This window comes from Pyxicephalus adspersus, chromosome 4, assembly GCF_032062135.1.
Source record: "Pyxicephalus adspersus chromosome 4, UCB_Pads_2.0, whole genome shotgun sequence".
Lineage (NCBI taxonomy): Eukaryota > Metazoa > Chordata > Amphibia > Anura > Pyxicephalidae > Pyxicephalus > Pyxicephalus adspersus.
This window is the reverse complement of record NC_092861.1, coordinates 14758973-14775520: the sequence shown is the minus strand read 5'-3', so window position 1 is coordinate 14775520 and position 16548 is coordinate 14758973. Positions and strand designations below refer to the sequence as shown.

The window sequence follows — 16548 nt, the reverse complement described above, 5'->3', positions numbered from 1 at the left end:
CAGGACACCCAGTCTCTGCTTTTTCCCAAAACATTACTGTATCCTTCGTTCCTCTACCACATCATTTTCTCCATACTCACTCCCAATTTTATAACCTGTACATCTTTCCTTTCTTTTTCAAACTCAAGAACATATACTCCTTCCCTTCTTCCCTTTAATTTGTGCACTACTGCATCTTCCCTTTCTCTAATCCCCCCAGTTTCATCATCCTTCTCATTTCTCCATAACTCACCCAATCCCTCCTTTTCTCCTCCACTTCTTTGTTCTAATTTCTCCATTACTACATATTTTTTCCTCTAAATCATCCACCACTCCATCCTCCCCATCCACTTAATAGCTTTATTAAACCATTGCCTCCCTCTAAAATTTCCCAGTTACTCGATCTTCCGGTCTTAGTTCCCTCAATGCTATATTCCTCTTTTTTCTACTACTCCATTCTCCTCTACTCCACGCCACTCGGCCTCCTCCTTCCAAAATCTGCCCATCCAACTAGTTCATTCTTCTACCCATCCCTAGCCACATTCCCCCAACATCACGTTGCTCTTCCACTACTCCTCAAAATACAGTACAGCCTGAATATTTTTATTTCACCTAGTATATCAGTTTATTACAATGGGTCACAGAGTAATATATTGGTATTCCACGTAGTTCAGGTTCATGTGTCCTTTCTCCGTAACTAGGTATTGTGCTGGAGTTCTGATTGAATGAATTTGGGTCAGGGGAAATCTAAAGCCAAGCTGTGAGCAGATGGTAATTGTTAACCTTTAGGCCTAGAGCATCAGGCTTTATACACAGCGGTAATTACATTTACCAATACAACATGTGATCATTAGGGAGCATTATATCAGATTCTTAGGAATAAACAGGATTGTTGTAATCTAGAGATCTTTGTTATGGTATATCTATAGCTATACTATAATCACTTTTCAGCATATAGAAGGTAATATATATAATTATATATATATATATATATATATATATATATATATATATATATATATATATATATATATAATTTCCTGTGACTGCCCATTGGGTACATTTCTTATTACTTCCTGTGCCAGGGAAGGTGTTCACCACAACAGGAATTGAGTTTGAATTGCCACAATAGGGGTACAGAAATCAATATAAACACATTTGTTATTGGGTTAGTGGAAAGGGTTGGATCCTCACATTGTCCGTGTACCCATTTCGAAGACTTGTTATTTCCCACCCTATTGGCTGTAGCACTCTGAAATTGAATCTTTTCAAAAGAAACATAGAAAGCAATAAACCTGTATATCAGTAAAGTCTACAAATATTCTAGCCCAAGATTTACCAAACTTTTCCCAGAATTTACATTTTTTTTTTTATCTTGGATTTAATTAGAAACGTGTATGAGTAATAGCGGATTCACACATTTTCTAATTGAATCCAATGTGAAGAATAAGGTAAATTTTGGGTGAATCATTTATAAATGGACCCCTATAACTTCAAAAAGGTTTTGGAAAATTGTACCTTGACGCTGGAAAGGACCAGCAGAATACAAATTTATTTTCTGTAAGATGTCGGTGTAACACCAGCCAGGTAAAAAAGTGCTGAAATATGGTGACGATACTTCTCTATCCCGCTGCTATTCAGTGACCAAGCTGTATTGCTTAACTGTAAACGAAAAAAGTGAGGTCATTGGCTTGGCTGCATGGTTTGGAACAGAATCCAGCTGAACAGGCCTTGATGTGTTTTGGCAGTAGAAAGAGTTAAACTTAATGTAATTCATGCAGTGCAATCAGCTGTTTGTCTGAAGTTCAACTTTAGGCACAAAAAGATATTTGTATTCTCAGTATAAACTGGAACTTTTTTCTTCTACTTTGATCCAAAGACTTACAGGCAATGCCTGTTGTTGCTGCAAATGAGATTTTTTTCTCCCTCACCTGTGACTTTGGAAGGATAGGAAGAATGAATTTAAGATAAAAGGCAGCAGAAAAATACTTGAGTGCTTTAGACACCTCGGTGAGACAGGTTGAGCTCTTTAAACTTTGATCAGCTTCATCATAGACTGTAGAGTTCACACCTGAGTGACCAAGACTTTCATCACAGCGTTGATACAATGAGCCGTAATTCCAGCCAAGGAATGCTTCTAATGATTTCAAGGTCAATTACGCTCTATCAAGGACACTTCCATGTACAGGAGCTGATCACTGCTCATCCAAAGCCTTATTACAGGGAAAAGCGCTCACACACAGATTATTCAGCACGAAGATGAAAACAAGTCTATGAAGGAGGATGTAAAACTTGGAAATAGAAGTGTGAAAACACAAATGAGTGCTCAGGTGGTGTGGCGGCTCAGATAACCTTTACTTGATACTTGGTGATTTAGAGGTTGATAATAACGCTGAACAGGGAAAATGGGTTCCAGGTTTTAAATAAATCTTTTCATAAAAAATAATGGATTGAAATAGTCCTTACGGCTGCCCACAGACATAAACCCTGATGCTATTCCTTGGCCATGCAGGAAGATTGTTCTATAAAGCCAGGTGACTTCCATTGTAGACAAAATCATAAAATCACAAAACTATTATTTTTACACTATGGTGATGAGCCCCTAAAGTGTCTTTCAAGGCAAAAAAACAAAACATATGCAGTACATCTATGCAATGCGTGCACATTTGTTCGCGTTTTATCCATTTAAGGACATACAATCTGCTTCCTGTGTCCTGTCCGAGAATTGAACCAAAAAGTGCTATCTGCTTCTTACTGAAGGTTGCCTATTTGGAACAGCTTTCAATAGGAAGGGAGGAGGCTAAATTTGTCAGAAGCATAGCTGCACTTTACAACAAGCAACAGATTCACTTTATTGTTCCTTCTCCATCACTACAAATTACTTTTCTTTGCTTCCCGATGATATGAATAAAGAAATTACCCAGTACTGCCAGGTACAAAGAAGTGAGTTCTGGTTCAATCACCGGGGGTAAAAAAAAAAAAAAGTTAAAGTTAAAAAAGAGAATAAATTTGGGTAATGCCTTTACCAGCCATTATCAACCAGGGACCCCTGAAACCCTATGGTTCCTCCAGAGGCTGCTAGGGGTTCCTTTAGCTGTGGTTGACCACCTTCTATTTGATGGTGCCTGGATATTTTGGGGGCAAATACCACTTACAGCATAAAACTAATACCTATTTAGGCTTTTGTAAAGAGAGGAGGGAATATTCTGGACATAGTCATCGTATTTTGTAGCAATAGTTCCTGGGAGTTGAGAAAGGTTGGCCTAGGCACACACCTTGAGTGTTTATGCTTTTCCTTGTTTCTTCTAGCACCAGCTCTGCTCACACAACATTCACATCACTAAATATTGTTCAAAGCAAATCCATGGCTACAACAATTGGCACAAAAAGACATTTGCAGTAGCTGAGTGACCCACAAAGAACCTTAGATGGCATTTTTTCTGGTTATCGTATTACAGACTTATCGTGGTGAAAGGTTCAATTCTTAACCAATCACCAGAAATAAAAGGGCATTATGAGATGAAAATAAAGAATAAGTAATTTTCCTTTATATTGGAGACAAATCAGCCCTCCATTGCTGCAGCCGTTCTCTCTCACATGTTCTAGTCTACGGTTTGAGTGACAGCCCAGCCAGAACCATAAACCCATAAACAGAATTAGAAGAGCAGAAGGCAGCCGGCTATTGCTGAGGGTGACGGACAAGTGACATCTAATATTTGTCCTGCAGTGATTTACAATCTTCACTTTTATTCTATTAGCATAAAACCTCCAAGGAAATCGACAGTCTTATGCTGTGTAGGATAGAAATTAGTTCACATTTAAATAGATTGAATAGCTCTGTACAGGTACAATAAATTGCTTTTGCTGACTAGTTATAGAATGATTATCGTCTGCAAGAGACATGAAATATGGCATGTGGAGGACCAATGTTTCTTCCCCACTGCCCAAAGCTAAATGATTGCTCTTGTTTTCTCAGGGGAAGATATTTAGACTTTTAAATACACAGTAGGACTGGACGCCTCTTTCCTTGTTTAATTAATCTTAAAAAGATTCTGTCTTGGACTTTAAAATTGCAGGTTAAAGCATAAAAAGACAGGTTTGGTAAATCTGTAGTTGCAACATTTTTTCTTTACATAATTATTTTTTATTTTACTCAAGAAAAGTTGAGAAAGTGGCAGGCTTAGTAGGGTAGAGGAGGGGACACAAATACACACTGACCCCCCAAGCAGGGTAAATTCCTGACATAAGGTCTGGTTGGGGTAATAAGGGGGACTCATTATTCTTTCCAAAGATAGAAACAAAAATTTTGGACCCACCTAAACTTTAAATCAGACCTTCATCCAGGCATGCAACCTGGTTGGCCAAGAAGCAGAGGTGGTCAACAAGCCTATGCCCACCTTTCTCTTTCATACAACCTTTCCTTTAAAGTGTTAGGAAAAAAAAATCGCATCAGGCAGGTGATTGCCATTGCAGAAAGAGAAAGGCGATGTCTCTTCTGCAATAACCAATCCTGGCTTGGGACAAGGTCTCTTTTCCGACACCCTGTCCCCTGATAAGGAAGTGAAGTTTTTTTGGACAACTTATTGTTAAATCTAGAAGTAGAATTAGAGGGCACCCAGATGGACAACCCTTCCCAGGGAAATAAGTGTAGGGGTTACTGAAATTAAAACACTGATACAATTTTACCTAAAAATATTGCTAATAAGGCCCCCCGGATTAGACCCAGAATTCTCCATCCCCTGATGTAAGGTAATTGTCAGTTATGTCAGCAGAAGTCAACCAGTGATAAAAACCCATCATAAATCATGATAATTGGTGATGTTAATCCATCTCATTAGGCTGCTATAACAAGGTGGCAGCCAGTAAAGTCCTAGGTGAAGGGCCTAATATTGTGGGACATTTTCCATACATTCCTTGTCCCCCAACAAGAAGCCTGGGTTTGTTGGGTGGCCTATGATGAAATCTGGAAAGCAGAATAAAAGGGTACCCAGATATCCAAGTCCTCCCAGGACATACTTTGCTAATCTGTACTCTTGTCCCTGGTCTGTGACCCAAAAGTTAGAAAGTCCTAATTCACATATTTCTCATAGGTTTGTGACTTAAACACTGTACATACTTTCGTCCTGTAACTTTTTTACCTTTTCACATATTTCTGATATGGGTGATGCCTCAAAAATTACCAGCTGCATTTAACACCTTAATTTTATACATTTTCACCTCTTTTTGATCACCAAACAACAGCTTTCCCCGAGGGGGGGGGGGTCACTAATCCTTCTACTATGGGTGCTGAACACTGCACAGTGTATACCATGGTCAGATTAATGGGGGATAGGTTGGCAAGCTAAGGATAATCCTAAAACTGGCACCATTTCATAGACATTTTTTTGAGGCCTTTGTAACTTATGTACCAGTCTGGTTTGGGATCTGGGCGATTATACATTCTTTTGCTGCAGTGAAGCGTGCAGTATTTCTAGTAATTTCAATACAGTTGCAGATACACAACATGTTTCTAGCGCTGTATGGATTGATTAGCTGTAAACATATTGCTGGCACTGTCAGGTCATTATGGACTCATAATATGGCCTTAAAACATGGATTTTGTTTTCAGTACAGTACTGATGGTATCTCTGTAGATTTATTATAGAACTGATGTCACTGCAAAAATGTTTGGGCTGTGTCATGATGGTACTGATTGCGTTTCTGGATATAACTTTGGCGGCATCAAAATGAAGTGATTGCGTCTCTGTGATCATGTTTCTGGTTGTCAGTACAGTTGTGCTTTTGGTATGGACAGCACATTTAGTTGGGCTTAGGGGAAGTAAAGTAACAAGGAACAGTAAAATTCCATTCCTGTACATGCAGGAATCTAACCATAGACATAAAATTACATTTTGATATACAACAGGCTGATAGCCCAAAGTTACGTTGTCATAGGCAAGTATGTCAGGAACGGCTTCCAATATGGAAGCTTAATCACCTATGCTGCAAAAGTCATAATTTGATTGATAGACTGAATTATTCAGAATGCATCAAACTATAGACTCAACGCATTAGAAATGCAAAGCTCATCCATGGTGCACTTCTGGACAGAGCCTCACTGCCATTTTGCCGATTGAAAATTTTATACATTAACCTCCCTGGCGGTATGAATATTAAGTATTTTTAAAAGTAAAAGTGGTACATTTAAAAATACCTAGTATTTTAAATTTCCAGCCTGGTCCCACCCTCCAGCCACACACTGTACGCAAATGCCCGGCATCTGCTCCCCCTGGCCTCATATCCCTAAACGTTCACACGCCGGGGACACAGATGCGGCCAGGCATTGCCAGGTTACACAGCTGCCCAACCGGCATCAAGAGGGGAACAAGATGGCGGGCATCACTGGAGGACGTCACTGGAACGTGGGAACCAGGTAGGAGTTTTAAACTCCCTGGCAATTCTCCCCCGAGGGTGACTCGGGGTTACCGCTTTTGGTATGCAAAATTCACTCCGAGCCACACTCGGGAATACTGCCAGGTAGGTTAAAAAGATCTCATGTTTCCCTATACTTACACTTCCCATGCGACCTAAATTCCACTTACGTTCTACATTTTCTCTTGGTTGTCCCAACATTAGAACTATAAACATCCTTTTCATATGTGCACAAGACAAAACACCTTTCCATTGGAAAGAAAGGAGATTCTTCCCTGAAGAAGAGCCCGGCTGGAAGATTGGGTGGCTCCAAGTAGTACCCAAAGAACTCAGGATGGGAACGGATTAGTATTAGTCTTTTTGGTGGGGAGTAATAAAACTATTTTTTGTAGAATACTTGGTGTGGAAGAAGAAGAAGAAAAAAAAAAAAAATAAACGAACAAGCTTGCATGCTTCAAAAAAGTGTAACCCAAACACAGTGAACACTCACCTGTCTCCGTTGCGGGCACTGTCATCTCCTTCCTTTTCTTACCTCCTTCAGCCATCCTGATTGGCGGGAGCACAGAAGTTCATTCAGTTCTGGCACCTGCAGGGGAAGCAGCCACATACACAGCTCAGCAAAATTTGACAAATGAGCTAAGGTCAGGCAGGTAAGAATGCTCATTACAGAAGGGATATCACTTGTCCATTTCTGTAATAAGGCCCCGCCTGATGCTGTATTTTTAAAGAGGAACTTTAGGTTTCATATATGGAGTGCTTTAGCTTCTGGTTTAAGTTCAGTGCTGCAGATTTAGGTGACCATAATAAAGTCTGGGCCTGCTGGGATTTTGTGCTTAGCCTGCTGTATTTCACCTGAACTGAAGTCTGAAGCATGTTGGGGATTAGGACACCAAGTATTAAAGTTACAGCATTATGTAAGTTAGTGTTGCGGAAATCTTTATTCTGAAATGTCATTCAAAGGAGCCAAACTGAATAAATTTTTAGAAGACACCCAGCTATTAAACTAGCTGTTATTTATACATGACAGGTCTGCTTCATTACATGCAACAAAAATAGAAGGTTTTGAAGGAAGAATTGAAGGTAGTGTTTCAAAATTAGCCAACAATCACATATTCCCCATCATCTCTTTATTCAAGTATATCACAGCAGTTATATTACAAATTACAGTAATTTCTTTCAAAAGTCTTTAAGTCCATTTTTTTATTTTTTTTATTTTTTTTTAATAACTTACTTCAAAAACTAATAGAAAATAAAGCCAGGAAAATAAAAACAGACATCAAATTTTGAACACCATTTTTTGGATAAAAACTACAGAAACCAGAAAATATACTATGGTTAATGGAGAACAATTTAAATCTGAATAGTAATAATAACAATAATATAGAAACAATAAAAATGGCAAAACATAAAAAAGGGAAAAATCCCAACAAATTCAAGCTTATGTGGTGATCACCATAGAAAGGTGTTAGGCTCCTGAGCCAAGCAAATTCCAAAAACAATGGTAGTTGCAAACATAAAAACATAAATTAAACTAAAGCCTAAATAAACAAAAAAAGCCTTACAGGACACACAACCTCAGGGATACAAAACAGGGGTGTCGTCCACAGCAACAAAATACTTAAATTGTGTAACCTGACCAGAAATATAGACTGATTAGTAACAAAGAAATTGAATGATATCCCATAGCTGACGCCCTTCCTGTGTCCGGTAGCTGCCTAAACACCTCCTATTCCAGTTCCCAGTGCTTGTAACATGGTAGGATAAGAACTCAAGAACTCATACTGCAAATTCATATAAGGCAGATGAAGCAGTACTTTAAAATAGATTTAATCATTTTTAAATAAATATGGATGTACAAATTGAAAAGTTTTTCCCCAGAGTTTTAACTTATTTGTGCAGGCAGGGCAAAGTAAAAGGATTACTTAGGCCCAATCTTTTCCACCTCGAAAGAGCAGCTCCCACTTAGCCGCCAGGACAGATGTATACCTAAAAACTGTCAGAGCTTATACAGTGATATGGAATCCTTTTCCCTTCCCTTGTGATAGTGGCAGGCCACTGACAAAGCACCATATCCATCTCATGCTTACTCACAAATACAGAAGTATTTTATACCAGTTCAAGAAGCTAAACCGAGGGTATGCTGCCATGGCGGTGGGGAGTTTAGCAATTCCTTTCCTGTGACCTGCATGACCAAAGGCAAAAAGTCAAAAACTTGCAGAAGGGCCAGTCACACTATAAGAAGGTACCTTTATCTTTAGTTAAGTTGCCTCGTTACCGTACAAATTCACAATAGATATGCAGCTCGTAAATTAACCTGCAAGTCAGGGCATAGAAATAAAGTTTGGAATTACTACATTATCTACCTTTCTGAATTAGGTCTGTTATATATTTATTGCTTTAGGTTTTGCTTGTTGAATTGACATTTTATAACTTTTACTAGAGATGTCCATGTACGAAACGTAGCATAGTAGTTCACTAATGCATCTGAATCTCAAGCCAACATGTCATGAGCAGAACACATCAACATCACTTCAGGGAACTTTAGAGAATCTTCCTCTACCCCTGACCCAGGTACAGTTACAAAGTTTACAGACTCTTTCCATAGAAATGGGAAAATGCAAGTAAACTTTGTTTTATTGCACAGCTGAATATAGGCTTGCCCATTTAATACATTTACTAGTTATAAAAGGACATAAAACTTCCAAAGGGCTTTACTTTTTAAAGCCGTATAAACTCCTCTTTACTGTGCTGCTTGGGTCTCCTGAAAGACCCAGACTTCCGGGGTATGAGGGGAGTAAGTTTTGCCTACTATCTCACAGATTAAATAGTACAAGCTCAAATACAGCAAGTACTAAAGAACACTTGAACTTTAAAATGAAAGAACATCCATTACCGACTTGTTTTTATTGATGCAGATTTGGAGCTGCATTTCAATTTTGGCTCTACAGTCTAGTGAATCACTGACCTGGAAAACACAGGACAGATGTTAAACCTCTCAGGAGTCCATGACCTGATCTTGGTTCTAAATCAAGTGATATAATATGTAGTAAATCCAAGACCAACCTAAGTGTCCACACCTTACAAAAGAATGTCAGCAACTGGAGTGGCTATACTTGGTTCATTCTAATTTCTGCTTATAAACAGCTAAGTATTAGATCCTGCAAGTGTTTACAAAGCATTTGAGTCCGAGCAGAAACGTGCTCAAGACCTTAGGGAACCCTTGAGCTCCAATCTAAGAGTCCTACAGAGAGATGTTAATAGGAGTGTTAGCTGTAGGTTAAAAAAAATCTAACAAGCTCCCAATAGTTATTCTAAAAGCCCCACAGGCATTGGAAATAACAGTTTCATAGGCAGGGGTATGTTTGAGTCTGTGGTAGCACATTAGTATGTGGTAAGGAATATAAAGTTTTAGGAAGTGGTTTAACATTAGAAAATATTTCTTTACAAATTAGCTTTTTTTGTGTCAGCAACACAAGAAAAAAAATAATAGATTACAGGAGGTTGTGATGCTGAATTGAGGATATTTTACAGATTCAGATTATATTTGTTTACGTTTAGGAAAACTTCAGCAGATTATTCTTCCTTGACTGCCTCTACTCCGAATAATGTCTAGGTAGGCACTCCATAAGGTGCCTATCCTGACAGATCCCAGAAACACTGCAGGATATGTTCCTTCAGCAAAGCATTCCATAGTGGAGGAAGCAATTTAGATACTGCTGGGATTTAGGGGGTAGCAGTTACCAGAAGAGCTGAAACTATACTTGTATATTGTTTTTCCTACTAGTGTTACTTCTCTAGAATGAAGAGGTATATTGAGAAAATATTTTAAATTTCCTGTATTAAGAACGTTTTGAAAAAGAAGTAATACACCTGGTAAGTGTGCTAGGTACCAAGTCTAAAGAGATCAGAAAAATGCTATAAATTTTGAGACTGCTGTAAAAACTGACCAAAACACAATGGTTTCCTCAACAATTAGCAATCTTTCCTGAAAACATCCAATATTTCAAAGCATATACAAAGTATCACAAAACAATAAAACAAGAAAAACTTGAACCTTTGCACAACAGATATAGAAAAAGAACAAAGAAAAACGTTTAACGCAACAGTCTAATATTCTGCTGTAGAATATAAAAGATGCAAGGTAGTTTCTTTCCAACAGTGAGTCCCTTGTAGATATAACGCAGAATGTGAATTGAGAATCTAAAATAGGTTGTTGGGTAAGTGTAGCCATCCAGCTGCTGGGAAGCTAAAAACCCCAGGACGCAACTAGATGGAAGGTGATCCTACAACTGGAGAACCGGTCTTCCGTGCTAGTAATGGCCTGAGGAAATCTGTACACAAAAGGCAGCTCGATGCTGATCAGGTAAAATATGTGCATGACAATTTTTTTGATGTTGGGAGATTTGCACATGAACAGAAATCACATTCAGGAATACTTTAATCCTCTGCTCATCAGAAAGTGGTGACCTCTACTATTAACGAAAAATTTAGTTTTGGTTATATGAACTCATCTTGAGAAATAGCAAGCCTTGAATAGATTAAATAGGAGACTGAAGCTACTCTTACGTCAAACAATTACCGATAAACTTAGGACTTTAATGTATATTGCTAACTTATCCGATAGGGAGGAACTCCCTCATCTGACCATAAGGAGCTTAAACATTGACCGGGTTGAGTGGAAGATTTAGTTGGATCTTGAGGGCAACTGGGATATCAAGTTAGTTTTTTGTATTTTATAGTTTGGTTAAGAAGTGATTTGGAGCTGTGTGTGTTTATAGAGGTCTCTCAGAAGTCAAAGAGAAAAGACAAATATGGATGTCTCAAATTTTGGCTATTACATAAGCTTTATGATGCTTAAATATTTTAACCAATAGTCTCTGCCTAGATATGTTACTAAAACCCTAATCACGCATACAGGTCTTGGACAGAGCGCTGTAGCAAATGAAGACACACTGTTGTCCATATAAAAGCAATTATGTTGAAACAAGCTGACAATATGTTGTGTGTGTGGCTCAATACATGTTGCACAGACTAGGAAGTGGTCAGTAGGCATTATATGCTTATGAAAATCACACATGGGCAATGTCAGCTTTGATTCCCAGGATACCCAGCAATCCTGGCTTTCCCTTCACATGCCGGGAATGGAGAACTCCCGCATAGGCCTGGCTACCTGGTCAACCTGGCCTGGCTAATCCAAGATGGCCAAATATAGTCCACAGAAGACAAGATAGAGGAAGATGGTGGCACCCTGTGAGGGAATAGGGACAGGTAAGTATTTCAGGTTCAGCTCTGCTTTAGGATGGGAACTTGGTGGAGCACTCCATTTTAAGTGTGAATTAGGTAAGTAAGTTTGGAAAACGCACCAATGTGTACAAGAAAGAAGACTTTAATATAGACCACACAATGAGTGAAACCAACCAGACCTAGGTAGGGATTTACAAACCAATTATTATGAGCACTTCTGATTTATCTGGCCCATTATTGGCCTGGGGGAAAGAGTTATGACCGTTCTATGACTAGCTAGAAATCAACCAGCTAGGTATAATAACACAACACTTGCTAACATCCACCCCTACTTACCTTGCAGGTGAAGGGCAATGTCTGCACATAGCATCAACATGCATTTTACATGTTTATGAAACAAGGGACTGTTGATTTGTAAACATACACATTGCTAGATGGTAGGCAGCTGACAAGGTTACTTTCACATAAATGGGCAAAACTAAATTGTTTCCCGACTCACCAAATAATAGCTTAGAGGACAATTGGCCAATTCTTCTATAGGGAACAGCAGGAATTGGGAAAACGTTTGTACTATTACAATACTTACAGCCTGGCAGACTAATTCTAATAATAATTTTATTCTTTACCAATAGTAAAGTGCTAAAATCTTCTAGCAGCTACCTCAATACTTGAAAGCTGCATACAGGGATACAGTTGTGAACAAATCTACACTTGCTTCTGCCATTTTACCCAATTCCCATGGTGCACTGAAATGAGATGAGGTCATTGATTAAATATTCTTGATGGTTGTGAACAGTTACTGCACTCATGCAGCAGGGGGGTGACAGAATTCTTGTAAAATAACTCATCGCTATGGATTTTGGCCTCTTGGAAAAGTTCCGGTTGACTGAGCACTTCTGCCAAGAACAAGAGCCCGGGAATAATTCTCGTTCTTACAATTTCAGGAACCTGTTTCTGCTACCTGGGAAACCAACTTACTGATTACTTGACAGAGAAACACACAGTAGGAATTTATTGCCAACTTCAGACATGAGTAAACGTCTCTTCTTAAACTTTCATCTTTTATTTGGATGTCCCATCAGACAAAACACAAGGGGATGTATAACAAAAACAGCAGTACAAAAATTAGCCTATCTTATATACAAATATGCCATGTTCCAAAATGCAAATCCCAACCCCAATGGAAAAAAAAAACAAAACAAAAGTTAACCCTAAAAGAAATGCCATAAAAATATCTCTTACACCCAACTACATTTTTTTTAGCCAATGCACAAATGCTGTGGAAAGGTTAAAAAGGGGAATCAAACCAAATGTCCCCGGTGACACCGTGGAATCGACCATTTTGTTCCATATGGCCATACCAGACACTTAGCTTGTTGATGCACGAGAAACAAATATCCAGAGGCAACAAAGATGTCCGTCATCCGAAGCCAACCATTACATTGAAACTTTGGCTCGGACTACAAAATGGCTGTATTGACTTGTGCTAAGTTAAAAACATCACCTTACCTGACAGCAACGGCAACCATTGTGTACCTTGAGGTCTATTTATGAGAATGCACCCTGGTATGTTACACCTACAGTGATGACTGCAAAGTGAACAGGATGCAGTGCAGAAGCTTCAAAATGGCTGCATCTAATTTAGCCAAGTTGTGCTCAATGCCAACGGAAAAAATTAAATCCCAGGCAACATTTTCTTTTACCAAATCCATTCCTAATAAAAAAACAGCAGCAGTCCCATTTCATACAAGCTTACAAAAAAAAAAAAAAGACATTTTTATTTCATTTTTATTTTATTAACAAAACTGACCTTGCTTAGAGTACAGTTGATCCTGCTCAGTAGAGGTTAAAAAAGTTTTTTTTTTTTTTTTGCAAAAAAGTTCCCACATTACAAAGTGATTGTAGAAAGTCTGTACGGTTTGTCTGAATTACTGTTAAGTTGTGAGAGCAGTTTTTACTTACAAAAAGGAGGGGGAAAAATATACAGCAACACCTGAGGTCTATAAAAACCCTCGTGAGACAGATATATATAATTAAAGAAAAAGGGATTTTTGTTTAATTAATAACAAGTGGTATATTTAATCAGCCAGGCTTGTTTTCTAATGAAAAATAGATTATTATGAATTTAAAGAGCTTTAGTTACCCCGAGGCCTGAGGAGCCCCAGTTCAACAAAGGTGCACAGATTGACCAAACAGAATTTACACCTTATTCCAAACCTGCCACTGGCACCCACCAAATAATTCATTTCTGTTTCACATATAGAAGGAAAAGCAAAAATTAAAGACAGTGTGACGAGAAAAAAAAAACACAGACCTTGAATTTAATAAATATGCTACATTTTGGTTTGCATTTTCCTCAGTTGAGAAATAAACCCAAATGAAATGCTGACTGCACAAAAAAAACCCAGCAGCATTTACACCAAAAACGTGTGCTGCAAACTGCACAACACTGACACTGTAAAGCCGGCCATTTTGTGGCATGAACAGATGTGCATTAGAAAGCAACTTGCCAGATAATAAATTGTTCCGAAAAGTTCCGAGTAACTTTACAGGATGAACTTTATTCCTGCCCAACAAAACAGCTGCTTCACATGTAAAACAAAGGTAATGGATTATAACTACAGAGGTGCCAGAATACTCCTAGAACACATTCTAAGACAACAGTGCCCTACATCTTCCACTAAATACAACACCCAGCCAAGTAAGTTGCCAACATGCCGGAAACACCAATCAACTCCAATTGACCCCTGAAAGAGCAGTCTATGAAAAAGTAAAAAGTTTTGGGTTTCTAGTGGAGACAGATTACACACAAGCCTCCTGTCAGCAAGTCACACCACTAGATGTTCCAGATACTGCAAAAAGATGCGTCACAACATAGGACTCTGCTGTGTAGGAGAAAAGATCCTGTAAAAGACCACAAAAGCCAAACTGACAAAAAAATAAACGTACAGAACGTTGCTAGGTCGCTGTGTGTTACAAAGCAGCTAGGACAAGACATTACACACTTACACATGTAAAAACACACAATTAAAAAAAGGTTTAAGTAACTTGTTCTCGTGTATTCAATACAGGATGGTGTATTTTTTTAAACAAATTAAACACCATATTAAATAGGTCTTCCCAGTTTCAAAAGCAGATGTGAACTTCAGGATGCATAACCTTAAACCATAAACGTTGTAAATTGTGAATAACTAAATCTGTCCAAGACATTTCAAAACAAAAGGAAAGCGATCCTCGCTTTGGAATGGCAAATAAGTTAACTAAGTAACTTTACTTTTTTTGTTTTTTTGTTTTTTTTTAACCGTATTGCTTTCCACCAAGTCATTGAAAATGTGTTAAATGGAAATGTGATGCAACAGTAGCATAAGGAAAACCTTAACTCACACATCAAATTACTACCAAAGCCGGTTCTTGTTGATGTTCCGAGTTCATGCCTTTACAATTCACAACTGCATGCTGAACAAGGTGTGTCTGCAATCGTGTGCTCTGCAGGGTGGTGGAGAGGTTATTTTCTACAGTGTAAAAATCCAGCAATGCATAGATCTGGAACATTTTTATGGTGAAGTGGATGCTGACATATAAACGAGAGTGATGTCTAATTGAAAAGTATGTGAAGGACTTTGGAGCACCTGTACAGAAGCAACAGTGATGCAGGCAAGTTTTAGTGAGGACTGAACACTTTGGAGCACTAAACGTCACAAATACTAACTGGCTTGCAGCACACATACAAAGCAGCTCACATTACATTGGACATACAGGCAGCAATAGGTTTCGCTCAAATAAAGTAGGATGAGGAAATCAACAAGTTTTAGACTAGTAATAGGCACCATTTGGCTGTTGAGGGGCACAAAGCACCAGCATAACCACTCTGGTAACTGTTGAGGTTTTACAGCTGAGCTACAAAAAATATCTAAGTATGCCCTAGCCACTAGCAGCTGTTTGAGAGTCCCAGCATACGCTGCTAGCTTGCAGGTATTGAGGAGTCCGGTGTATTTAGCGTCCTACTAGTATCTAACAGTTAGCACCTGTTAGGGGAACTGAAGAAGAGTAATGTCTGCAGAGCCCTAACATTCAGCACCTGTTGAGGAACCAAAAGGTGAGAGGCTGGAACTATAGTTCCTCAACAACCAAATGGTCAAAACGCTGCCCAGTTTTACATTTGGACTAAAACCTGACAAGGTTTGTTTGTTCTTTCCTAACAATTAGACCCACTGAAAAATCCTAACATAGTGTTAAAAAGGCACAAAAAGCTTCGAGTCAGATTTTAGGGGTAAGCTGCCACCAACTAGTTCTGACACTTCTTCTGAAGAGGAATTTATGAGACATGACTATTAAAAAAAAAAAAAACAAATTTTGAGTTGATAAAATAATTTGTCAAATTAATAAATACAAGCATCTGGCTTTTTTTATGATCCAGTTTTTTTTTTTGTACAGTTCCATCTCAAGAATTGAAACCCTCCTCACGGCGAGAAGGGAAATGACTGGTGCGGATGGCTTTCTGGCATTCAAAAGAGACAGACTTGGTGGACTTCCCATCCACACGCCATTAGCACCGCAAATCTTCAAGCTGTGGTTGTTGTGTTTCTGTCCACCAGGGTTACGAAGTTCTGTTTGGTTCTAGTAGGCTGGTTGGCATCAAGTACCTGAGACGATAGCACCAATCTTGTTGAACAGCAGATGGTGAGAGGTTGAACACTGCAGAGCAAGGTTCAGAGCAGACTTGGTGCCATTGAAAATAAATAAAATCACCTTAAAGGGCTCTCCCCATGAAGAGTCACAGAACAAAAAACAAAAATTGTTGCAGTTTTGGCAACTTTCACAGGAATGTTTGAAATTTCTCCACTGTCCTTTCCATTTCCTGCAAGAACAAAAAGTCAATAACATTAACAGAAATCAAGTTATGTTTTTAAGTAC

The 16548-nt window shown here is 38.6% G+C and overlaps 1 protein-coding gene across 4 annotated transcripts in view; it reads right to left on the bottom strand.

Annotated features, from left to right (window-relative positions):
* Positions 1 to 7500: 7500 nt before the first annotated feature.
* The window catches only part of ATAD2B (ATPase family AAA domain containing 2B), an 87135-nt gene continuing 78087 nt past the window's right edge, over positions 7501 to 16548 (bottom strand). For all 4 annotated transcript variants that reach the window (XM_072407473.1, XM_072407475.1, XM_072407474.1 and 1 more), the window contains one exon: positions 7501 to 16492. In XM_072407473.1, the coding sequence (XP_072263574.1) occupies positions 16451 to 16492 (42 nt within the window). In that variant the 3' untranslated portion in view covers positions 7501 to 16450. The remainder of the gene's footprint in view (positions 16493 to 16548) is intronic.